The 27,416-nt window shown below is 40.4% G+C and overlaps 1 protein-coding gene and 2 long non-coding RNA genes across 3 annotated transcripts in view; 2 read left to right on the top strand and 1 right to left on the bottom strand.

Moving 5' to 3' along the window:
* Positions 1-21,063, top strand: part of LOC143525868 (uncharacterized) — a 33,878-nt gene extending 12,815 nt beyond the window's left edge. The window contains exons 2-5 of the long non-coding RNA XR_013133745.1: positions 19,084-19,124; positions 19,421-19,475; positions 20,608-20,709; positions 20,954-21,063. This is a non-coding gene — a long non-coding RNA (uncharacterized LOC143525868). The remainder of the gene's footprint in view (positions 1-19,083; positions 19,125-19,420; positions 19,476-20,607; positions 20,710-20,953) is intronic.
* LOC143525881 (uncharacterized) lies at positions 97-1,731 on the bottom strand. Its single transcript, XR_013133753.1, has 3 exons — positions 1,406-1,731; positions 987-1,058; positions 97-896 (listed from the first exon to the last, which is right to left on the bottom strand). It is a non-coding gene; the product is annotated as an uncharacterized LOC143525881 (long non-coding RNA).
* A 1,264-nt stretch (positions 21,064-22,327) lies between the features above and the next one.
* Positions 22,328-26,073, top strand: LOC143525675 (uncharacterized). The gene is made up of 11 exons (XM_077019891.1): positions 22,328-22,608; positions 22,728-22,789; positions 22,882-23,030; positions 23,329-23,864; positions 23,980-24,041; positions 24,134-24,282; positions 24,582-24,674; positions 24,881-25,065; positions 25,173-25,234; positions 25,337-25,485; positions 25,605-26,073. The coding sequence occupies exons 2-11, from the start codon at positions 22,770-22,772 to the stop codon at positions 25,703-25,705; spliced, it is 1,506 nt and encodes a 501-aa protein (XP_076876006.1). The 5' UTR covers positions 22,328-22,608; positions 22,728-22,769; the 3' UTR covers positions 25,706-26,073.
* Positions 26,074-27,416: the final 1,343 nt, after the last annotated feature.

Raw genomic sequence — 27,416 nt, 5'->3', positions numbered from 1 at the left:
ATTAATGATTAGCTGCTATTGCTAAATGCTCAAACAAGCATACATTATATATATATACACTACATATACATGTACAATAGGGAAAACGGTATGAGCTCACGTTTTTTGTAGTGAGGGTGTAATTACTTCATGTAACATGATCATTTAGGATGGCCAATATTGGTAAAGATTTGTCATTTAATGTGAAACAAGCTTTAATGTAGTTATATTCTTTATTTAGTTAACAAATATTTTATTTTTTTCCTGTCTACATAAGCAGTTTTAGATCAGATAAATGGTCCAAATATCACTTAGTCTACAAATTAGTAATGATGGTAATTATTTAAACATTTGTAAGATCATAATGACACACACAACAGATAGAAGTGACCTGCACCTTTTCATGCCTACAGCTGATGACGATGTACTCGTATCAGTTATACTGACATCTATAGCTAATGACCGGGTTGTGGCTTTGGTACCAGCTGTAGATGAATGCCCAGTTGTGCTTGTGGGACCAGCTGTAGTTAAAGATCTGCCTTCGATTGTGGTACTGGAGGTAGTCGATAACCCGGTTGTGGTACTAGCGTTAGTTGACGATCCATTTGTTGATGTGGTAATGGCTATAGTTGATGCAGTTGTGGAACTGGAGGTAGTTGACGACCGGGTTGTGGTATTGGCGTTAGTTGATGATCCATTTGTTGATGTGGTAATGGCTATAGTTGATGCAGTTGGGGAACTGGAGGTATTTGACGACCCGGTTGTGGTATTGGCGTTAGTTGATGATCCATTTGTTGTGGTAACAGCTGTAGTTGACCCAGTTGTGGTCATGGTAATGACAGTAGTTGATAAGCCAGTTGTTGTATTCCCAACTGTGGTAGAGTTACTGGCACCAGCAAAGTTTATTAAGGCTGTGGCTGGTGTAGGAGAAAAGGTACATGTTACTGTTATTACTCCCACAGATTTTCTATAACTAGCCTACAAAATGCATGAATAAAGGAACTTACCAGTTACGACAAACAGAGTGAACATTTTGTCTGGCATCTTGTTGTATTCTTTTTTTCTTCTCTTAATATAATCTGAAATGTATGTAATGCAGTGGCATTTTTTTAATGGTTTGCATTGTTGCTCCAGCCCTGTTTCACAATGTTCCATATGCATACTGTGCTGTATGCATATTGTGTATACACTATTCAGTCTAATTAATGCAAGTAAAAACTAATGCTTTGTTTATGAATATTAATGCTTTTTTCAAAAGAACTTTTTTTTTTTTTTTTTTTTTTTTTTTACTGAAAATGTACAGATTAGATATCTGAATTCTTTAACCAACACAAAACAGTCCAGAGTATTATAATAGGTTAGTGATGTATTCCTACTAGATTTATCTTGTAGATTTTAGATTATGAATTTTTCAAGAAGCACTTACCAAAAATGTTATCGCAAACTTTCAGAAAAAACTGAAAATATTCTTGCTGCCTGTGCGGACACCTTCAATCTAAGACGGTACTCCTGGACTTTTATATAGAAGACGGGTGACCCGTGATGCCTAGATGACACACAGATGAAAAACCTGTTGGTAAACACAGATGCTTCCAGGAGCCTCTCCCAAAATGAACACAAGAACAATAAACAAAATTGTGGATACACTCTTGGTGCATTTAAGGAAATTAAAACAATAATCCATGGAGGTGTTTGCTGTGGCATTGTCATTAAATAAACAGCAGCATCTGTTTTGAAATGCAGTCCTTCTGTTGCCCTGCTTACAAGCAAACAAACAGGCACATTACCAAAGCATGTATGAAAATGTGAACACAATAGAATCAGGTAATGAGTGTTTAGGGACATATTTAGTCATTGAATGAATCAGTTGCATGTTACAACATGAGTAAGGCAATATATTTGTATGTAAACCTTAGCTGCTTCTTACAAGGGTATAATAGTTACATGAAGATTAACATGACTATCCTTGAATCAATTACCTCTTAACGATATGAATCCCATTGAAAATGGTATATGGTCACAATGAGCTCAAAACATGTTCATGTCTACCAAAGGTAGGAAGACGCTGTCAAAGACCAATTAATTAAAACATTTTCTCATATAGTTAAACTCATGATGTTTTCTGAATTGGCCTGAAACCTAACTAGCTAAATATTTAAGACGAGGAGTCCATTTTAAGTCATAGGTTTGGTATGATAATTCCGCTGTAGTAGACCACATCTGGGTGGGCCGAAATGGCTTCATTTTCACACCCGCCTGTTACTTGTATGATCATGTTCCAAAACCAGACAGGTAGGTAAAGAGAATATGGCGTGTTCGTTCCCTTGTGTGTAATTATAGGCTTGCAAAGTTCCTCACATAAAGAGTAAAACTGATGCATAAAAAAAGTAATTTTTGCCAAAATGTTCTTGGATTAATTCATTTGCACTGCTCACATTTACAGACATCTTGTGTACAGTTTATGTAGTAGCTGTGTGTGTGTGTGTGTGTGTGTGTGTGTGTGCAGGAAAAACACGTGTTTTCTCCTAGTCCTGTTCCACAGGTACATGTTGTGGATCTTGGAATGACACTTGGGACATATAATCCAAGCTGTAGTTTTGGTTTTTAGATCTGCATTGATCATATCCTGTCATCACTGTTCTGATTTTCTATGTGGACGTTGAACTTTTACACCGAAAGTGTTGGGCCATATGTAATGGCCTCGTCCACATGGTAGGGATCGCCACATGGCTTTATTGTTGGGCATGTCACATGCTCTGGTTTTATCCAGCTCATGTGTTGCCACATTTTTCTTAGCCTGTTGCATGCTGCACTTGTCCCATGTCCTATACCCTTGTGTACATAAACCCGTGTTTACTGCCTGCAGGGTAGGTCATGGCTCAGGCAATGTCAGTGTGCTGTTTGCATAGCTTCCACCACAAGTGCACATGTCCACGCACCTCTCTGTGCACCGTTGCTCATGTTTTACTTTCATTCCATTTTAATCTATTTCTGTTCCTCATATTTAAACCAACTGACTGCATTTCCGGGCCTTCATGGGCCCCATATTGTAGCACACTGGGATCTCTGAGATCTCAGAGATTAGTTCACACATCACGAAAAATGTAGGAATTCCTAATACTAAGAGAGCATATGCAAGCAGTATTGGGTGAGCAAAGGTTTATTCTTCAATCATGATATGAGTTGATCCACTAGATAACAAGCGAAGTGTTATCTCAGCAATGCGGCAAAGCATGTAACGCATGATTGTGTAGCTTATTCTGTGTGGGAATTGAGTGATAACGTGTGTGGGGGGTTAAATTTCTCCAGCCCTGTTTCACAACGTTCCTGTCAGTTTTGGTCACAGACACTGTAATCTCATCTATTGCTCTTCACGGTTTTTTCCCTTGTGGTGTGATGTCGTCATGGCAGTTTTTTTTTTTTTCATACAGCCTCATTAGTTACCAGCATTACCATTGCAACTTGAACAAGTACACACCAACATAATCAAAAGCAAATAAAATGGTGAGTCACCTTATTCAAACTTGTAGCTTACAGTACCTGACAATGTGGCAGCATCCGCCACAGAGCTTCAGGTTTATAATAGCTCATCACTTTTTTAGAAAGTACAACATTCCATAAAATACAACATGACTGCAGGTGATGAGATCAGGGTCCGTATTTATCAAACTTCTTAGAGTGGAATTTTGGACTTAAGTGCTGAAAAATTCTTAAATTTGCTCCTACTCACAGAGTTAAGTGTAAGTGCCAGTTATCAAAACTCAAGTATAAGAATCACTCTTACTCTCCTGAAAAGTTAAGACTGCTCCAGAGGACTCATAAGTCGTTGAGTTGCCACTAGGGGGCTGAGATGGCACTGAGACGCGTGCGAACCTTCATTTTAGGTACACATTTCAATTTTATGTATAAATAGGCACAATAATTAGGCATTAAGATAAGCATGGGTTTACATTTCTTTTGTTCTTCCTTTCATTTTTTTGTGCAAGAGTGTAATATTCATACTGCGATTTTAATACTTGTAATTTTAAGCTTTGACGTCTGCCTTGTCAGTTCTTGTATGTCACTTGTGAGTGAGTCCTCTGCCTTCAGACGCCCACTCTTCCTCCGGCCATTCATGACTGGAGGTGTTTGGAAGCGCTGTCAGAGAGGGAGGGGCAGATGGAGAATCTGCGCTCAAGCCAACAGGGTCGGGAGCACGAGTAGCTTCTTTATTACTGACTGATGCAATAATTTTGAAGTGACAATTAGCATTGCAGTGTTTGTGTGCAAATCTAAATAAATGATAACCTTGTCTTTGAGAGGTTTTAGAATTTCATTAATGCAGGATCCTGACCCCCCTCCACTCCACAAATCACCAGTGTCTTCCCCCATGATACGCTGCACCAAGAGGCTTGCCCGGTGGTCCTCCGTCTGAATGTGATTCAGTTAGAATGTATGCAGTATCCAAAATAATCAGAAAACATATGAATAACAAAAGAAAGAAGGGAAAATTATACATACCAGTGTGTCACATAGGCCTTAATAAGAGATTTCATATCTACATTTAGGACTATTTATTAACTACGTAAATACGCTGTGTTATTTTACAAAAATCATGACTGCAACATTATTAAGTTAAATGTGAAGGTATTTCAACATTTTCTGAATTTTATCTTGACATTTCTCAGGAAATATTATTGAACATGAAATCCGATCCAGTGATTGGTTCTTGCTGAGGGTTTTGAAACGTCATCCAGGTGTCGTAAAGCAGCTCTGAGGCTGACACTTAAGAATCACTCCTACATTTTGCTTAAAGTGAGACTGAGAGGCTTGATAACTTTTAGTCTCAGCTTTTAACTAGGAATTATTTTAGACATAAGTCAATTCTTAGCAGCATTCTTAGGAGTAATTCTAAGAAGTTTGATAAATATGGGCCCTGATCTCTACATTACTGTTGCGTTGCTCCACAATCTGAAGTACAGAGTGAGGGTGAGGGGGAGGTCAACCCCATTTTCAATTCAGTTGTATACAGGTATATGGTGAAATTGAATGAAATTCCTGCAGGACCATAGTGCATCACTAAAGAACGTATATATGTAAGCAAATATGAAATACAGATGACGTTTATGGCAATGCCATATACAACACAGTATTTGTTACGTTTTTGTTGTCTCTCTGCCAGCAAAATATAAATATATATATATAATTGTGTGTGTGTGATTCCTACAACCTCCTTTTTTTTCTTGGTGTTACTGGAATCTGCCAGATTGTTTTTGATTACTTCCTGAATGGAACAATAGTTTGGATAGTTTCTTTGCCATTTAGTTAAAAAAATGCGTTGCTTTCATGACTTTAATATACACGATTGATGTAGTTTCAAACATAAGATCATAGATTTCTGAAGGATAATTTGCATGTGCATGCAGAAATTTAATTGTAGACATAAATGACAATTTAAGATGCGTTTTTTTATCCATTTACCAAGTAAAAGTACATAAAATATGTACATTTGAGAAGAAATATAACTCCATATAATGTGTTTATATTCTATTATGAATTCATAAATAATTAGAAAGTCACTGATCTGCACATTTAATCTGGTAACAGTCCATGGTGTGCTAAAACAAGGTTGTTAGGATCATGAGGAGAAATGTGACCACATCTTTAGGCTGGTGCTTTGTCTTTGCACTGCTGGAAGTAAAGTCAGCAGCAGACGTTTGAATAGTTGTTTGTGCTGTTGCAGTGGTAGAGATGGTGGTGGTATTTTGTTGATCTATATTTAATAAAAACATGAACAGGCAATGAAAAAGTATGAATTCATCTGGAAAGGTACTATTACAGAAAACTAGGACACTTGGGTGTTCATTATGATTGCTCACAGATTTGTGATCAATTTGAAGTGCAGTTATCATAAATTAAATGGTGTAAAGAATCACTCGCCTGAATACTGGATGGAATGATATCCAAGAACACAATGGTGTTGAGAGATTGTTTTAGGGATTGCTCAATGTCTGTTACGTTGGACACCATGAGTTATTAAAAATCAACTGGGAAGTTACACCAACAGACACAGGCCTAGTAATCAAAATAGACAGCCTTATTACAAGTCATTATAATTTGTAGTAATGTAATAAATGATCTGCAATTTCATAGTCATGCATTCATTAAATAACGTATTCTTAAAATATTCCAAGAAATTTGCACAGACCATCAGAATCGACATGCAAACTGCCTGGTCTGTGTAGTGAAATGCATAGGGATTTTTAACGGCATAAAAACAAAAGAAAATCTGGGAAAAAAACTGGAGTAGCACTTCTAGAAAAAATATGAAAAGCACTGTAAAAATGCATTGCAGGTTTGGTATGCTGTCAAATGAATTTGATGACAATGCATTCAATATTGCTTTTATTTTGTTAAATTTCTAAAACAAAATACCAATAATCAATATCCTTTTATTATTTAATCCGTGTTATCAGCAAACTTTTGTACATTCGTATTCAATTTTGTTCTTTTAAAAATCTTGCATTTTAAACAATGTGTAATGTGGTTGACTAATATCTAATAAATGATTTTGCATACTTTTAAAAACTCTTTGCAAAATGATTACCACTTGTCATGAACCATACCAAATAATTATTTATTGGCACAACAAAATAAAATTGGCCAAGCAAGCAATGAAGAGGCCGAAACAACCAGGCTTACCCCCAGTTTAAATTCCAAATTTCCTGGTTTGGAAGACTATGACTTGTGTCTGGAATGTTATGTGAAAAGGACCCAGAAAATCTTACTGGTTATTTTCCTGCAGATGATAATATATATACAGGTAAAAATGACTTGTCTCCTTTAAAACATTAAAACAAATATTGCCAAACCTCTGCTGGGGTCTCAAAAGCATCATAAATTCAACACTTTCTCTGCCATTTTAAAATTAACACTGCCATTTAAGATAATCTTTATCTGGCAGTGATTTGGGGAAATGGGGTCCTGATATCTTTTATTAAGGCTGCATCTAATGCTAAGACTAATTATAATATTACGAGTGTACTCTAGCATTGCACCTTAAAGCCATGTCTTATTTGGAATTTAAAGAAGCTTTGAATCGTTTTAGGGTGCCCTTTGCTGTATGTTTTTGGAGAGGAGAGACTTTGTCCCCATCTCTGTGTAGGCAACCACTTGGGGCTCAAGGTTAGTCGTGGGACCCCAAGGGCTGACTAACTTTAAGCTATAGTAGTGCAAGTGCACAAAGTATAACCCTGTGATTAGAATTGAGGGGGCCCCATCTGACTCCACTCGCTCTTGTTACAAGTAGTTGTTCATGAATTTTTAATTACCTGTGGATATTCTAGAGTCTGTTGGGGCCCCATGGCCCACTGGTTGGATGGTGCCCTGTGAATTTGTACCTATGGTTTCAACAGACTTTAGAACATCCACATAGCATTTGAATTTTGTCAATTTGCCATTAAAAGCAAATTATTTTTCAGTGGCAGGACAAGGTGCAAAATCCGTATATTTATCAGAAAATTTTAAATGGTATTTCATGGCTCATTACATTTTACACCATCACCTCCTTGATTTTTGTATAGCTGTTATATGCACAGCTACAACTCTATATAACGGTATATCACACAGAGCGCCCACTACTGTAGGTTTTTATTAGCCTTTTCTGTAGTTTGCTTTTTTAAAGGTGTATTCTAAAATGTGGAAAGGCTCTCGCCGTAGCATTATTGTTTATGCTCTCATTGCTTAAATACCTATTCCATCTTCTTTATAATGTCAGGTTAGTTATGAGACTAAATACATACATTGGAATATTTGTTTCTACGCGATGTATAACTTGTCATTTTTGCACATTGTGCTAATTTCTGCACACACTGTATCCAAAAAAAGTTTATGAACATATTTTTGTAATATATTTGCAATTCATTGACAACAATGAATGAAGGCAATATATACTTACCGTTTCTTTGAGAAAATAAATAACTCTAAAATGAAATGGAATTATATGTACATATTGTTTTCATCTAATACAGTCTCACTCAAACGATCGTCTTATAGAGATCTCTGAAGTCTTAAATGGCTGCCACTGCTTGTATTTGGTGCTCAGGTTGCGTGATGAATAGAGGCATAACACCTGGTGCATGTAGTTGAGCTGGTAGAAAATGGGCCCTCCTAGACTTTTCAAACAAGTTTTAAAAGAACGTGCAAATTCCCTCTATTGGAATTTGTCAGAAGTGTTAACTGAGGTTCTATCTGTACAAATGAAGAGTAGTGTGTTTTTTATTTTTTAAACTTTAAAAAATGTACACTGCTCAAACAAATAAAGGGAACACTTAAACAACACAATGTAACTCCAAGTCATCCACACTTCGTGTTCAGATATGAAGCAACACTGAATCAATTTCAACTGCTCTTGTGCAAATGTAACAGACAACAGGTAGAAATGAGATTTTCAACTGATTTCAAAGATTTTTATTAATTGAGATCTAGGATATTATTTTAGTGTTCCCTTTATTTTTTGAGCAGTATATATAAATTCCACATTTATTTACTGGCCTCAAATCTACTTAGGTCATAGTCTCTTTTTTTTTTTTTAAAGACTGGGGCTTGTGTCCATGCCTGGATTACACAGTTAAATCTTTTTTGCCCCATGTTCCAGCTGCCCTGGAACTACTCGGCACTTCACCAAACTATATCTGAACAGAGCTTCTCTCATCTGTTAGGAAGAGAGATTAATGAAAAATATCACATTTTGTAATGCTTCCAGCCACTACGAGTATGAGGTTCCCCTGTGACATAGCAAAAGGGTGAGACCTGTAGCACATTTCTCAGATGCTCGCAACTGTGGAGAGAAAGTATGGGGAAGGTGATTGACCTCAAGGTGTCATCTGTAGAATGCAGACGCTGGCTGGATGGTACTCTGAACTCCTCCTTGGTGATCACAGACTACAAAAACCTTCATTACCTGCAGCGTACATCAGTTCCATGCTGGACTGATCAAGAATCGAATGACAAGGAGAGACAACAGCACCTTGTTGCCTGTGAGGTGTTTGGACCAGAGAAAATGAGCTGAATGCTAGCCTGATGATCAGTGCAGCTCTGATACTGTCCATCCATCACTCCCAGTCATTTAGGTTCACACTACACTGTCTGCGTTCTCCCTGCAACTAATCCAATTGATGGCCTGGGCACTGATAATCATGTTCCCCTTCGTTATTTCTGCTGATCACTCTTTAACCCCTCATTCACTGTTGCATCCATATAGGCTTGGTTTGTTTACATACGGTTATTTGTTTGTATTGGTATAATCACACCTAGTATAGTGCTGAAATACTTCCCTGACCAGCTTTTTGTAACTAAATGAGACAGAGAGGGATCCTCATGCAAAAGCACAATACTTTTTATTTGACGGATCGATTGAACAACAGGAGACGAGTTGGCAATTGATATGCGAGGGTATACCAGAGGGCTAGGGAGGAGACTAGGTCTAGGGAGCAAGCAGAGGTCTGTACACAACAAACAGGAGAGTGGAGTGCTTGGTATGCAACTTGGTTGCGAGGTATTGGCAGGAAGTGAAACGGAGGTGTAGAAGAACAGCTGGAAGAGAGGGTGTGGTGATGAGCAACAGGTGAATCCAGTTACAGGTTATCAGGTGTTATTCCTGACATTTTTTGATTTTCTGCTGCTGAACAAATCTGTTTCAAGACATAGATTTCTTTTGTGTAAAAAAAAAAAAGTAAAATTTTTTTTTCCCTCTCACCGCAAACAAAATTTGTCATTCGCTTTTTACCCATCTGTGCAGTTAGCACACACTAGAGATTACTAATGGACTGTGGTGCACATGTGCCCCGAGCGGTGTTTTCAGAATGAGGATGTTGGCCAAAAACATTTTCATGTACAAAGAATGTTACCTGTCTCAGTCTTATTCTCTTAGCACTTTGAGATTTCTCTGAAAAATAAAGTGCATTATAAATTAAATGTAATAATAATAATCAGTATACAGTAGTTAACAATAAAACTTGCACTAGTGCAGTAATGGGCAGCCATGCCTTTTTTTTATTATTTATTAAACAATTTCATGCACCAGCTGTTCATAAAGAAAGATTTTCCTAAAATCACACACATTTATGTTTGCAGAACGGAACACTGAATGGGTTAAAATGTTCTTAAGAATCTGTGTAGACTGTGTTTATTCTGGCCAGCAGGCTTACAGGTCATTCATTGCCTATACCCACTTTTGTCCTTAAACATGAGTCCCAAGGGTTCCTTTTGAATCTTAAATCGACTACCTGCATCCACCTGCAACTACTCCCTGGGTTAAATGTACTTCTCACACTCTCGTACTCTTGAACTGTATTGTGCTAGCGTATCTAGCACATACAAGAATGCGCCGTTCACCTTTTTCTCTGTATGCTAATCAAATCAAGTTTCAATGTAAAAATCTATTTGGCATAGTAGCATGAACACTTTAGCGAAACAGGACTGTACAAAGTAGCAGTCATAGCCCTGACTTATTTTCTTTTTGAAAACTGGTTATATCGGTGTTTTAATACATTTTGTGTTCAGTGTATAGACACATGCTATGGCAAGTGTTTTGCCTTTTGCCAAAATTATAATCACTTAAACTCAAACAAGGCACAAGTATTAAATGTTGGTAGGCTAAAGGAATTTATTTTTATTTTATTTTATTTTTTTATTTTTTTAGGCGAGATACGTTTAGACATAAACCCCATCAGCAGCAGTCAAGACAAGAGAATTGGTCCAAAATGGAATTGAATGATTATGCAAGTACTACTGTAACGGTATAATCAAAGCCTCATATTTGTAAGGCTAAAATGCCAACGACCAGTGCGGCATCTTCAAATACGCAAAAGTGTTTCTCTGCGCTTATACAGCTTTAGTATGCGGTGAGCAGCGAAATACCGTAAAATCACGCATATAGGCGCAATATGATTTAAAGCGCGGATGAATCGCGAAAGCGCGGATAGCTTGACCACGGTCCAGCAGACAGGGTTCACTGACCGAACCGTTTGAAAGTGTAACTCCTTATGGATATAATTGGAAGTGGCACGCTGAAATAACTCGGGCAGTAACGGAGTTCATAGTGAAAGACATGATGTCCGTTAATGTAGTGAACAATCCCGGCTTCATGGCTTTGTTAAACACACTGGATATGCGCTACCAAATGCCCTCACGCACATATTTTAGCCAAGTTGCTATACCTGCAGGGTTGCCAACTCTCACGCATTGAGCGTCTTAGACTAAAACTAAAAAGTTAGTAGTTCGCTCTGGCGCCAACCACAAGCGATCGATCACGATATAATAATAATATAATAATACTTAAATTTAGTCCATTTTTTACACCCCCCCCCCCCTCCCCCGGCAACCCTGTATCTGAGCTGTATAAAAAAATGCTGAAACAGAGTTTCCTGAAGTGGAACAATGGAAAAAAATAAATTGCGATTTTAAATCGCAATTTATAGATAAAAAATTACAATTAGATTATTTTCCAAAATCGTTCAGCCCTACTTGTGAGGGTAGATGAGGGGACCTTAGTTAATTTGTGGGGGCCCCATACAGTGTGCATAGTGGGCGTGGAGTGCATGCTGCATCTGGTCGTGCATGTGCAGTGGCCTGGAGATACAGCCCCCTGAATCACAAGCTTTGTGAATGAAAGACCTCTGGACAAGACGAAGGTAGACAGAAGACGTATAAAGTTGTCAGTTTAAGTAACCAGTTAATGGATAAAATCTCTAAAAAGCAAAACCACAAAATGCAATACAGTTCCACTCCACTAGAGAAGCATAATCAATTCGCACATTTTTGCTGTTCACAATTGATTTGTTTTGAAAGGGTGGTAGGTGGCAGAGAGGTGGAGAAAAACTAATAGACTAAAGACAAAGTAATGATGCGTGATATTCAGTTTCTTCCAAGTATAAATGTTCTTAATTTTTAAATTAATCAATCCTGCATCTGTGCACAACTTCTATATAGGCTACAACAGAGAATGGGAACGTGACGTCGGCAGACACGAAAGACAATCAATCTTTAATGCTACTACTACAATAATACATATAGTTTGTACACACAGAGTATATAGCAATGTGTACAATCAATACTACTACAATAATACATATAGTGTGTATATATAATATATACAGTATATAGAAATGTGTACAATCAATACTTCTACTACTATAATAATGAAAGGAAACGTTAATTGCAGTCGTTCATTATAATCATTTGTCCATGCATTGTGTTCATATGGATCAAGCCCATTAATTCCCTTTATTGTGTCAATATACCAGTTTTTTTTTTTTTTTTTTTTTTTTTTTTTTGCTGTATTTAGCTTGTCACGGTAAGCGATATCGCATATACGGCCCATTTATTCTTGGATTTGTCCTAAAACATGGCGACCACTACCCAGCATGCAATGCGTTGACGTAGATTCCCATTCTCTATAGAAAAGCAACGATGACGAGTGCACGATGACAGGTAAACATTTGCAGATATAACACTTGTAGCTTCCACTCATCCCCTTTGCCCACTGTCCTTTACAAAGATGATGCTGGCTGACGCAGGTGAGGAGGTGGGGTGGATGTAACCCTGGATGGGCGGACTGGAAACTGAAGCGCAGCTCTCATTGGTCTACACGAGTTATAACGTCTAGAACTGTCTCTCTAAGGAGCAGCTGTGTGCACCTGCGTCAGCGCTGCAGAGAGATGAGATTAGTAGAGATTAGCAGCAATGGTGCACTTTACCGACTCCGAGCCCCTAGATCCACCTGTCTGGTTTCCTTTCGCATGGAAGGTCTATGGGCCTTCTCAAATTGGCTTTCTGTAAGTGCCAAATGTTTTCTGTAATAAATGAACCGTGCCATGTTAAATATGAACTCATTAGAAAATGTGTGTATGTAAGGATTGCAAAGCCAATTACAATTTCTACACATGCACTGTAGTATCTGTACCACTATGGAATTAGTATATTAGTAACACTCCATATCCTGTGTAATAAAAAAATATATATATTTTTTTCTTCACCCTCTGTACTTTATGCCACTACAAGTTTCTTTCCTATTCCATAAGTTTCCTGTAGATTTCTATAGATACTATATATTCCAACTTCCTTACTATAGATTGTTTCAGACTGGCTTATTGAAACCTACCATCTTACAACTGAAGCTATTCCTAAATGAAGAAAGAAATGCGGACGTTCACAATGTTGTGGTGTTGTGGTTCTAATCATGGAGTATGACATGTAGGACATGGCAAAGTGCTTGTGGAGAATTTGTTATTCATGCACCCGCCATTCATTTAACATGCAGCATATGCATGACGAACCCTGGAATCCATTTGTTTTAAACATTTCCAGTAATGTCACCTTAACCAGTTTGGGAAGAAATTGAATGACAGGTGTGGCGTGTGTGTGTTTGTGTTTGTGCATGTGGAGGACTGGACTAGTTTCACACTAACTCACTGATGCACTTTGGCCACACCTTTTGATCGTCACACATTTGGATTTACCAAAAATAGATCTTTAAAAAATTCAGAATGGAACTTTTCAGTTTTAAATACTGTCCCATTTTTCGTGTATTGTTCATGCATGTTTTCACACATTTGTCATGTTCTGTAATCTTTATGGCTGTCAATTACTTATACTCTTGTTTAATATGGAGTTTGTATGAACACGTTTTCATATCTGCTGTAAGCTTTGAGTTCTGCATGGCAAAACCCACATACAAGAGCCTACAAATACCTTTTCATCTGCTTACTCTGAGAATCCAGACAGGTGCACATTAGACACTAACCCTTCTGATTCCCTGAATCGCTGTCTGTGGAATTATTCTGTAGCGAGATGCTCTCAGAAATAAAGGAATATGAGCGTAGCTACTTTATCTCCGTCAGACAGGTGGGGCTGGAAACTGAAGCAAAGCACACATTGGACTGAATTCCTCACATTCTTCAAATTCCCAACATAAGGCTCAGGAGGGACAATGGTGAGGTTTACCACCTCAGAGTTCTTAGATCTGCCTGTCTGGCTGCTCGGCCCATGGAGAGACCCTAAATGCAGTGGTCTAACCTTTCCACCATGGACCAGAACTTGCCTGGCTCACTGCGGTGCTGGTCCAATGATGCCACCTGGTGAACCAGCAAGAGCTCCCAATCGGGGCTTCTCTCCTTGGCCCTTATGGCTGCACATTCTGTAACGGCGGCTGAGGAGGCACAGGAGGCGAGGGGGGTTCACAACATGGTGTTCATCTTACTCGCACACAAAAAGCTGACCATGCAGCAAATGATGTCTTTCAATGGGACTCTAGGAATGCACAGGGCAGATGCACAGGTCGAGCAACTTGAACCTTCGGTAGGGAGGCACAGAGACTCTCTCCTTTCTTTCACTCTTTCTTTTTTGCGGCTGAATGTGCAGCCAAGACGATAGGTACCTTGAGGGACAGGTGAGAGGTGTGCTCAGTAATGAGGTGATTGAGACTGAGTGACTGTGGGCTAGGACAGTCTCACTGTGACCCTTAGTAGTGCCAATGTAAATGACCCACACTCTTGCTGTTACATGATGGTATGGTTAGTCTTTTTATAGACTTTTTATTATTAATGCTACTATAAATTTGGTTTCCATAACTGACAAATATTTACTGTAATAAAAATATGAACTCTTTAGAAAATGTGTATAGGTATTACAAATCCAATTACCTTTTTTACATGTAGTGTATGTACCACTGTGGTATTAAGGTACTAGTAACTCACCCCATTTTACAAATTAACTGTTAATTTCCTGGTGTTGAAGCCATTCCTACATGGTTTGAAAAAAAATGCTGACGTTCAATGTTGTGGTAAGTTTTAATCACTGAGCACATAGTAGGAGCTGCTCACGTGCTTGAGGGGAATTTGCTATACATGTACCAGACATTCATTTAACATGCACCTTGTGCATGACAAACCCTGGAATCCATTTGTTTTAAACATTTTCAGTAATGTCACCTTAGCCAGTTTGGGAAGAAACTGAATAACAAAGGGGTGTGTGTATCTTGGTGCATGTGGAGAGGACTGGTTTCACACTCTCACTGATGCGAAAGCACTTTGGCCACACCTTTTGATCGTCATACATTTGGCTTTACCAAAAATAGATCTTTAAAAAATTCAGACGAGAACTCTTCCGTTTGAATATTGTTCTATTTTTCACTTCTCATCGGTCATACATGTTTTCATGTATTTCTGTCGTGTGTTGTAATCTTTGTAAAGATTGTAAAGATTACTTAATAGATTTGAAGTTTAAGTTCTTGCTGCAGAATTAAACTCCCCATTAAACAAAGGTACAAACACATTTTCATCTCTGCTGTAAGTTCTGAGCTCTGCATGGCAAAACCCACATACTTCTAATCACCTACAAGAACACCATCCCGCCACTGAGCATGTTGAGTGACTTTCAGCTGCAGGTTCTGAGTATCCAGACAGATGCACATTAACAAATTGGACCCTTCTGATACCCTGAATCACTGTTGGCAGCACGTATTCTGTACAGAGATGCTTCCAGAAATGAGCAAGGAATATGAGCAAAGCTGTTAAACAAGCTTTGTTTGAAATAATGTTAATGTTATATGAAAGAATATGGTGTATATCAGGGGTTCTCAACTGGTCTCAGCCCGGGACCCACATTTTCTCATTGTCATTAAGTCGCGACCCAGTTTTATACAGTACAAATGTTATAACCTCTGGTTATAACAAATTAAAAGGGTAAACAATTGGTGGTTACCATGGCAACAAGATGGTTCTCATGCTGGGCTCCAGACAAAAAAAATACTCAAGGAGCCAGTTGGTCCCAAAAGAAAAAATCAGACACCAATAACTTTTTCTAGGCTCCATAATAATATACAAACTAATAAACATTGCAACACTCACATCAGATCAGCTGTTATTTAGGATCTCTGTCGTCCAACATGCCTGATGTCTTTCTCTTCCTTGTAACTGTGGTTAAGTTGGCTTCATGTTCTCATTTTAAATGTACTACTATTACCGTCTACAAATGACCTTAACATGGACGAAAGTGGGTCGTAAAGGCCCCAGAGCACTGCGCGCTCTTTTTCTTCAAAGATTAAAATAATTTTGAAATGATTCTTCATAAGATAAAAACAAGTTGTATAAATATTAAGTGCACATTTTGTCAAATGTTTCAATAGCTTTTAAAATGTCCATCATAAGAGCATAAAACAAGTTATAGTAGTACATTAAGTGCATCCTAATCAACAACTTGTTTTGTGGAATTATGGTGGCCCATTTAAAAGCTATTGAAATATTTGACAAAAACTTACCACCACACATTGGTGCAAGGTATAAATACCCATCTTTTAGTTGTAGGTTGTTACTAAAGATGAACTTAATGTAATCCAACTACTTTGGTGGTCTTGGATGGACCGTTTAAAAGTTATTGAAATTATTGCAAAAAACCAAGTTTCCTAGTATGTATATGAGTGACTTTTGATCCCATTAAAATTTACTTAAAACTATGTACAGTTATAAAGGAGTGTCCTCTTATGGTCCGACAGAAATGTAGACTGTGTGAAAAAATCCAATAATTTTGGCTTCGCTATTTTCAACAAGCTAACTCTTAGTGCTAAAGTTTCAGCTCTGCTCCGCTGCTTTGCGAGTCATGCTGGTGATTCCCGCTTTTGTTAATGGGCAGAGCGAACATGAGTGGGAACTACAGCATATCGGTTAACTTTTAAAATACAACCTCAAAAGAAAATTGTGGATATTTTTCCAATGACAAAAAATCTTCACCCATAGAAAATAATGCTCTTGTATCACCTGTCGCCACTGGCGAGTGAAATCATTTTATTACTCGCAAATTAATATTTATGGTCGCGATTGCGACCATTTTAGTCGCAGTCTGGAACTGTGGCATGTGCCTCTCTTTTTTCAAGATAAAAGACGAGTACAAAATCAGAAGAGTACTTTTTTTTTTTTTTTTAACAAGCTGTCCGCGACCCACCCAGAACGTGTCCGCGACCCACTTTTGGGTCGCGACCCACCAGTTGAGAATCACTGGTGTATATAATGGTAAAATGTTAAGGTAGTGATACGGAGATGTCTGAGGGATCAAGATGCAGTTGCTTAAGAAATTTGTAAGAGATGCTTGATGTGCAGAAAGGGTCTCCTAATCACAGATGGATCACAGAAGTAACATAGAAAGTACTGAAACAAGTAAAGATGTGGTTGATCCAGTTAAAAATATCAAGTTTAAATAGCATGTATTGGTTACCAGATGGCCTGCTGTGGAATTATAATCCAGAAAGTCAATACACAGTATAATAAACAGAAATTCACAGTATAGTACACATATATAAATAAAAACAATTGACATCAACATGTAGTATATTAATAGGTTTCAGAATCTATAGTATAGGTGTTTGCTATTGTCATGTCGAGTTTTAGAAGGATACAAATGAATATATAAATCAGGTATTCTTATCTACATGATGAAGCATGTAGATAAGATTAAATTGTAAGATTAAAAACACATGAACGTATTGCTGGATTATTACTTTGACTGTTTGTTCCAAGGCTTCAACCCTCTCATGGACATAGTCCTCGTAAGTACAATAAGAACCATTTTGCATACATCTGATGTTCTATTTCTGTTCTATTATATTTCTGAAATCTGAAGGTTGCGTGGAATAACTGCAGTGTAGGTCTTGTAGTTGCAGCTTGATGGGGCATTTTCAAATAGACAACACAGCTGATGAACCTTTGTCCAAAACCTTTGTTTTCTCCAAGTCTATATATAGATTGCATATACCTTGAGATTTTCAAGATTATTAAATAGTATTAATTTACACTTGTAGTATATAAAAGGTCAGCTACTTAAAACTATGAGGAAGAAGTATAAGGAAGCACTTTTTCCCATCCCCACCCGAGTTGTAGGCCACTTACGGTAGATTTATATGAATGGAAGTATGAATGGAACTAACATGGCGACACTGACATGCTACCATGGTATGCAACATTTGATTTCTTTTCACACTGGGAATAGCAAGGCCATCAAAATGGAACTATTTATTGTTTTGGTTTTGTTGGGAGGGGGTGTTGTATTTCAAGGACTAATGTCAGTTTCTTTAAAATGCCACTACAGATTTAGTCGAGAGACTATAATCCACACTGCAGTATTGAATATGCATTTTTGTTTCTGTAACAAACTGTCCCACCCCTCCTGTCAAATCACATCATTTCCTCATTCTATGCACTCGCTACATTTTCATGTTCAATGTTACCTTGCAGACCCCCATGTATCCTGCCCCGCTTGTTAGCATTATCACCTGTTCCTAGTTAGTTGCCTGATTTTCCGTGTGTGTGTAATACACCGTAACCGTATTCGGTCTGTCTTCGCTGGTCATTGCACGTACCTTATAATTCCAGTTTGTAAAGGTCTACTAATAACTTCTAAGCCTTGTTTACTCTGCATTGTGTTAATCTTGTCCCAGTATAGTTTGTTTGTATGGTGCATCTTGCCTCCATTTCGTTTGTTGGTGTTGTGTATTCCCTGTGTGTACGTATGCTCCTTGTCTGTAAACCCTGCCTTTGTGATCCCCCTCTTCTAGCTTTGTATCATTTGTTGTCTTTTGTGAGTTTGTCGAGTATTTTCATTGACTGAGTACTTGTTTACTCCGTTGGCAATATTAATCTGAAGAATGTCAATAATTCTGATTGTGTAACCCCCGTTAAATGAACCCCCACTCTCCATTGCATTGCGTTATTGTATGCGCCTCTTCGGAGTCTGTCATTAGTTTCATTCTCATTGAGATTCTATAGAGGGTCCCAGAAGCCAAATGTATGAATGATGGTAATGATTCTTGATTTGACCTTATGATGATAACACATGGCAGACAGCAGGGAGACTCATATAACCTGATGGGTGAAGTAAGCCAACAGGTATTGGAAGACAAAGCCAACAGCCATACTGTTTTTCAAGTTTGTCAGGCCAACACCACCCATCGGAGTTCTCATTGGACCATGTGTGTTCCCCTTAGATCATGGGACTTGCAGGATGAGTTCCTCTGTGTAAAAGCTAATGTGTCTGTTCTCTCCTTGCATTTGTACATTGTTGCTGGACTGAGAACAGTAACTTCTCTCATCTCTCAACACTGTTACCTGGGAATACAGGTGAGTAACAGCATGGCTTTCCCTTAAATACACTGTGTAGAATATCATTCAGTGACACTGAATTTTACTAAGTTGATCTACAAAGGTGTGTGTGTGTGTAGAAATGTATACTGGGGGGTGGGGGAGAATAAAGATTTTACTCACATTTTGTCCCAAATGTTTTGTGTAATATGCATAATTGAGTAGAAAAAAACACATTGTTTAGATGTTTAATTTTTTCTTCTAATAAAGTGCAATAATTGTTTTCTTAATAATCTTAATTATTTGCATATCTGTGTAATTATTGTTTGTTTTAGATTAGAGACGGTAAAATGGACTGGAAGGTTGTACTGTCAGTTCTGTGCCTGATGGGTAAGGCTTCCTACAGCTCCCCCGCATTCACACTGCTGTTTCATTTGTTGGAAGAATCTGATTTTAATCTCTGTTCGAACAAGATGTGAATAGTTCACTATTTTGTGCACTTTTTAGCTACATCTCATACACCGATCACACCCTTTCAGTAAATCTACAATTGAGTAACGCCTACCCAGAGGTTATTTGGACTAGTACACTACGCATTATATTAGAAATTTTCATTTCTCATGGGATATTAAATTTTTTGCTTTTGTAAATTTTCCATTCTCTTTTTTTAGTCACTTGTCCCTTTAGTGTTATTTATGCTATTTCATTCTGCTTATTTATAACTACCAGTCACTCCACGGTCGGGCTTGTCTGTCGGGCGTCTATGTTCATCTGTCTGTGCTAGTTTGTGTTTTGTTGGCATGTCTGTGTTCAGTTATGTTATATCACCTTTTCCTTCTTGTTAATGTTGTGTTGCAGTAGTGTTTGGTTTATGTTCTGATACTTAAGGGAATTCTTGTTCTTAAGGGAGTTGTTTGTCTTGTCATTCGTCTGACTTTGTCCCGTGTGTGTGTGGGAATCACCGTAGTTAAAAAATGCTCCATGTTTAATCTGCTTTGCATCCTGTTCCTGCCTCGCTGTGTTACACTATTAACTTGACGTCAATGACTAACTGAACATGATTATATCAGTCATAATTGCTTATATTGGTCCTGTGAGATCTGTTACAAAGAATGTGATCTGGCTGAGGTCTAGGGGCCTTTTTTCTGTTTAAGCGTGTTTTAAAAATTTGTCTCTAAACATACTTATACATAACATTACACACATATATTTCATATCAAAATAGTCAGAACAATCTCAGCCTTCATCCTAATGAGGTTACATTTGACTAAGTACTGCATAAATAAATTATATAGTCCTAAAGCTGAAAATGAGGTCTGATTTTTCAAATTCTTCTCATATCTCGTATGAAACCACACCTTTACTGAAACGAATGAACTATACTGATGACTGACGTTTGCAAAGGTGTTTGCTTCACAAAAAAGTTAAATATTTAAATCAATATTTAACTCTGGAGTGAGTGACTAGTAAATGGAAAAGAAAATAAAAAGCTGCATGTTTTTGTTTACTTGTTTTACTTTAGGTATAATAACTTTAACTCCAGTTGCCTCTGCACCGGCTCTCAACTCCACAAACGACAGCAACTCTACAAGTCCTGTCAACTCCACCAGTTCCTCTAATAACAGTGAGTGATCATCATAGTCAATCAATACCAGAAATTTTACCATAATTGAAATACAGGAATTGATTCTGCACCAATATTTTTAGTGCAATAAACAGTTTACAAGTTTGCAAGGCCTATGCTGATAATGGTGACACCGCTGAAAGGTGTACTTTAATTAAAAATGTCATCATGTGTGTGTGACTGTTCTGAATTAATTACCTCTGGAATTGAATGGTGTTCCCTTGCTTTCCTTTATGTATACTAGCTTTAACACAGGATGCCTCTCAATCATCAAATATGACCACAAACCCTGGCAACGGCACCGGCCCCACGAACCCTGGCAACGGCACCGGCCCCACGAACCCTGGCAACGGCACCGGCCCCACGAACCCTGGCAACGGCACCGGCCCCACGAACCCTGGCAACGGCACCGGCCCCACGAACCCTGGCAACGGCACCGGCCCCACGAACCCTGGCAACGGCACCGGCCCCACGAACCCTGGCAACGGCACCGGCCCCACGAACCCTGGCAACGGCACCGGCCCCACGAACCCTGGCAACGGCACCGGCCCCACGAACCCTGGCAACGGCACCGGCCCCACGAACCCTGGCAACGGCACCGGCCCCACGAACCCTGGCAACGGCACCGGCCCCACGAACCCTGGCAACGGCACCGGCCCCACGAACCCTGGCAACGGCACCGGCCCCACGAACCCTGGCAACGGCACCGGCCCCACGAACCCTGGCAACGGCACCGGCCCCACGAACCCTGGCAACGGCACCGGCCCCACGAACCCTGGCAACGGCACCGGCCCCACGAACCCTGGCAACGGCACCGGCCCCACGAACCCTGGCAACGGCACCGGCCCCACGAACCCTGGCAACGGCACCGGCCCCACGAACCCTGGCAACGGCACCGGCCCCACGAACCCTGGCAACGGCACCGGCCCCACGAACCCTGGCAACGGCACCGGCCCCACGAACCCTGGCAACGGCACCGGCCCCACGAACCCTGGCAACGGCACCGGCCCCACGAACCCTGGCAACGGCACCGGCCCCACGAACCCTGGCAACGGCACCGGCCCCACGAACCCTGGCAACGGCACCGGCCCCACGAACCCTGGCAACGGCACCGGCCCCACGAACCCTGGCAACGGCACCGGCCCCACGAACCCTGGCAACGGCACCGGCCCCACGAACCCTGGCAACGGCACCGGCCCCACGAACCCTGGCAACGGCACCGGCCCCACGAACCCTGGCAACGGCACCGGCCCCACGAACCCTGGCAACGGCACCGGCCCCACGAACCCTGGCAACGGCACCGGCCCCACGAACCCTGGCAACGGCACCGGCCCCACGAACCCTGGCAACGGCACCGGCCCCACGAACCCTGGCAACGGCACCGGCCCCACGAACCCTGGCAACGGCACCGGCCCCACGAACCCTGGCAACGGCACCGGCCCCACGAACCCTGGCAACGGCACCGGCCCCACGAACCCTGGCAACGGCACCGGCCCCACGAACCCTGGCAACGGCACCGGCCCCACGAACCCTGGCAACGGCACCGGCCCCACGAACCCTGGCAACGGCACCGGCCCCACGAACCCTGGCAACGGCACCGGCCCCACGAACCCTGGCAACGGCACCGGCCCCACGAACCCTGGCAACGGCACCGGCCCCACGAACCCCGGCAACGGCACCGGCCCCACGAACCCCGGCAACGGCACCGGCCCCACGAACCCCGGCAACGGCACCGGCCCCACGAACCCCGGCAACGGCACCGGCCCCACGAACCCCGGCACCGTTCCAGTTGCAGCAGCCTTCAATTTAAGCTTCGCGATCAACGACAACTTTACCCAAACTCTGTACAACAGCAGTTCCAGTGATTTCCAAACACGAGCTAATAACATCACCGGTCAGGTAATTCAGTCATGATGCTATTTGTAACTTCTTGTGAAATCACTCATGCACATAGTACACTGCCATGATTTTACTTGTACTGCACAATCCTATTTTAAATGATTACCTTTTTTTTGCAGCTTCGTCCAATTTTCAGAAAAAAATACGATAACTTTATCGACATGAAGGTTCTGGGTTTTAAGTGAGTGAGCATAAAGTTACAAATAATTCTACATTTTGAATTACTTTGAATTTGTCATTTGAATGTGCTGTGATATGTTTGTGTACTTGCAGGCCAGGCTCCATATATGTAAATTCAGAACTGCAATTCGCCAGTGGCAATGTGCCTAATACAACACAGGTGGCAAACACCATTGTTGCTGAAAGTAGCAACTTGACCTTCAGCGTTAACAGCAGCTCCATCAGTGTCGCCATACTTCCTGGTCAGTACAAGTCACAAAGACGTTTGATTTTATTATTATTTGATAAGCATATATTTTGCTTCCTGATCACTTAAGTTCTACATTAAATTTTTTAATGACTTTTTCGTCTGTGGTCTCCACAGGATAAGTTTCATTAAATATGCTGTGTAGTTATATGCTGAAAATATTGACAGCCCTCCTAGGTGTACTTTTATTTCAAATGTTGTATTTCTTCACTCCTAACTGATCTCAATGAATTACCTCAGGAATGCAATGATGTTTACTTACTTGCCCTTATGTACAACACCTTTATCATCAGTTAACTCTCAATCCGGCAACGGGACAAGCTCCACCAGCCCCGGAAACGGGACGAGTCCCGGCAACGGGACGAGCAACAGCACGAGCCCCACAAACCCCGGCAACGGGACGAGCAACGGCACGAGCCCCACAAACCCCGGCAACGGGACGAGCAACGGCACGAGCCCCACAAACCCCGGCAACGGGACGAGCAACAGCACGAGCCCCACAAACCCCGGCAACGGGACGAGCAACGGCACGAGCCCCACAAACCCCGGCAACGGGACGAGCAACGGCACGAGCCCCATGAGCAACGGCACGAGCCCCATGAGCAACGGGACGAGCAACGGCAACGGGACGAGCAACGGCAACGGGACGAGCAACGGCACGAGCCCCACGAACCCCGGCAACGGGACGAGCAGCCCCAGTGGCGGCAGCACCGTTCCAGTTGCAGCAGCCTTCAATTTAAAGTTCACAATCAATGACAACTTTACCCCATCTCTGAACGACAGCAATTCCATTGATTTCCAGACACGAGCTAATAACATCACCGGTCAGGTAATTCAGTCATGATGCTATTTGTAACTTGTGAAATTACTCATGCACACAGTACACTGCCATGATTTTACTTGTACTGCACAATCCTTTTTTAAATGATTACCTTTTTTTGCAGCTTCGTCCAATTTACAAAAACAAATACAAAAACTTTATCGACATGAAGATTCTGGGTTTTAAGTGAGTGAGCATAAAGTTACAAATAGTTCTACATTTTGAATTACTTTGAATTTGTCATTTGAATGTACTGTGACCTGTTTTTGCACTTCCAGGCCAGGCTCCATAATAGTCAATTCAGAACTTGATTTTTCCAACGGCACCATACCTAATGAAACACAGCTGGTAAACACCATGGTTGATGGAATTAGCAACTTGACCTTTAGCGTTAACAGCAGCTCCATCAGTGTGTCCGTGCGTTCTGGTCAGTACAAACTCACTCGACATTTGATTTTATTATTGTTTGATAACAGTAATCAGGAAGAAAAATATATGCTTAAGTTCTATGTTAATTTTAAAATGATTTCTATGTCTGTGGTCTCCACAGGATAATAGTTTTATTCAAGATGCTTTGTAGTTATATGCTGAAAATATTGACAGCCCTCATAGGTGTACTTTTATTCCAAATGTCGTCTTGTATTTCTTCACTCCTAACTGATCTCAATGAATTACCTCAGGAATGTAATGTTTACTTGCCCTTATGTACAACAACTTTATCATCAGTTGACTCTCAACCAAACTCGACGACTGCGGGCAACTCGACGACTGCGGGCAACTCGACGACCGCGGGCAACTCTACCAGTTCTTCTAATAACAGTGAGTATATGATAAACATGCTAATGCATGTCATGATTTCATGTTGTATGAATTTATACATCATTTTTACTGCATAAAGCAGTCACTACATAAAGTCTTGCTGAATATGCTGTGTAGGTATATGCTGGAAATTGACAGCGTGAAATTTGTGCTTTTATTTAAATCTCATTTGTCCACTTGTAACTGATGTCAATTTATTACCACAGCAACTGTACCTTCGAATGTGACTGTAACTACAGTCAGTGGAACCAATACTACAGTGTCGACCACAACTGCTGCTCCTGTTGCATCTTTCATTTTAAACTTCACGATCAATGAAAACTTTACCGATAGTCTGTCCAATAGCAGCTCCGATGATTACAAAACACGAACAAGTAATATCACTGGTCAGGTAATTGCTATTTGTAATTTCTTGCCAAATTACTTACACACACACACACAAACTGCAGTAATGTTACTTGTTACTAGTTCTTACATAATTATTACCTTTTTTTCCAGCTTAATCCAATTTTCAAAACAGCCTTCAAAAACTTCTTGCGCATGCTAATTCTGAAACTTTCGTGAGTGATCATAAACATTTCCAAATAATTCTACATTTAGAAATAATTCTATATTTTGAATGAGACATTTTAATGTGCTGTGACATGTTTTTGCACTTCCAGGAAAGGGTCCATATTGGTCAATTCACAACTTGATTTTGCCAATGGCACCATACCTAATGCAACACAGGTGGCAGACACCATGAAGGCTGCACTTGACAAATTGACCTTTAGCGTTAACAGCAGCTCCATCAGTGTTGCCGCACTTTCTAGTCAGTACAAACTCAGACATTTGATTTTATTCTTTGATAAGCATACATTTTGCTTCCTAATCACTGTTCAGTTCTACATTAATTTTAAAATGCTTTCATGTATTTTGTCTCTACAACAGCACCTACAACCAACTCCGTGGCTCCGTTCTTGGCCAGCTCTTTTCTTCTGCTGTGGACGTCTCTCGCATCACTTCTGCTTTCAGCTGTACTGCACTTCTAACCACAGTCCTGACCAGAACACACACACTATGTACAATAACATGAATTTAATCTATTTCGATTCCCAATTAAGGTAAAAATGCAGTTTTACCAAAAAGGAATGTATATTGTCAATTTATAAATAAGTATTATGGGGTTTCTTTTAAGATTAAATTTAGAATATTCATTCATTTTTATGCTATAAATGGAAGCCATTGTTTCTTATAAAGAATTGTAGGGTAAATATTCTCCTTTGTATTAGTGCAACCAAAGATTTAATGAGGGCAGAGTCCTATTGTTCAGGGCCTGTCTGAAAATTCTTCCACACCTGTATAATACTAACTCCAAAGATCACCAAGATTTAATAAAGCATGAAATCGTTAAAAAGTGTTTCTGAACAAAGTCTGATCTTGTGCTATAAATCTACAACCCATTTATATACAGGACATAACACGACAATCATAGGAACAGGGACAGTCACACACAGTCAAATGAAATATCAACGGCACAAATGGGAACCGTGTATTGGGGACAAACGCAGGGACAGATACCCACACATTCATAGGGACGGAGGCAAATGTGTTCCCTGGGCACCAGGCTGGGACCCCGTGCCCAGCATGGGTGGTAGTTCTGGGAATGGTGCAATGGGTGGATGCTCTGCAGATGCCAGTATCGTGCCCTCAGTGCGTGCACCTGCAGCAGATGTGGCAGAAGGGCGAACTTTTGCCTTGGGCTTAGCTTCAGGACGTGCCTTCGTCTCTGCCTCGGGGCATTCCAGACCACCAACTGCTCTCTGATCACAGTAGGCTGTGGACTGGGACCTTGTGAAGACGCACTCTGCATGATTGACGTGTTGGACCTGAGAGAGAGAGAGAGAGGTGATTCCTCCCCTACCTGCCACACTTATCCTTTGGCATCCTGCTTTTGCGGTCTGTTGTCCTGTAAAATCCGTTTACGGATGGCTTTAGCATGTTGGTGCTAAATATGCACAACACAAAACCAGTGATAAGTTAAAAAACTGAATATAGACAAGACTAATTTAAATACACCAACCACAACAAGTGTAACATACAACACTGAGATAAAGGACAGGTGCTGCGCACAACACACACGCAGTACGAAACACACGTGGAACGACAAATATGGAAATACCCACTGACTTGGTCGCCAAGGGGTAGTCAGGGCCATATGACACCACCAACTCGACCACTGCAACACTACAAACAGTGCCAACTATTTAAACTTCTGCTGCAAACTTTTCTTTCAGCAGTGCAATACCAAGGAACCAACCTGAAGATGTGGTCACATTTCTTCTCCCTGTCACTGTTTTAGCACAGCATGGACTGTTGGCAGATTAAATGTGCATACCAGTGATTTTCCTAATTATGATCAATTAATTCATAATGGAGAAATAATCAAGTACAAAACTGGAGACAATCCACATTATATGGAGTTCACAAACTCATTCAATTCCCCCAATAAGGCTCGTTGCCTACGAAATACAAATGCAAGAGAGGACAGGATGATGTGGAGATTCTACATGGGAAATCGGTTCAACACTGCAGCTGGAATTGTTCGCCAGTTCAGCACTTAATATGGTAAGGATCTGTCTAGTCATACAGTGAGACTCACCTTTGGAGGTGCATGTTGTGTGGACAGAAATGGTCCAGAGTTCAATTTAGTGATGAAAGCAAGTTTAACTTATTTGGGTGTAGCAATATTGATTAATTATA

Source organism: Brachyhypopomus gauderio, chromosome 1 (assembly GCF_052324685.1).
Source record: "Brachyhypopomus gauderio isolate BG-103 chromosome 1, BGAUD_0.2, whole genome shotgun sequence".
Lineage (NCBI taxonomy): Eukaryota > Metazoa > Chordata > Actinopteri > Gymnotiformes > Hypopomidae > Brachyhypopomus > Brachyhypopomus gauderio.
Note: the sequence above shows the minus strand (reverse complement) of the source record. Positions and strands in the feature narration are given on the sequence as shown.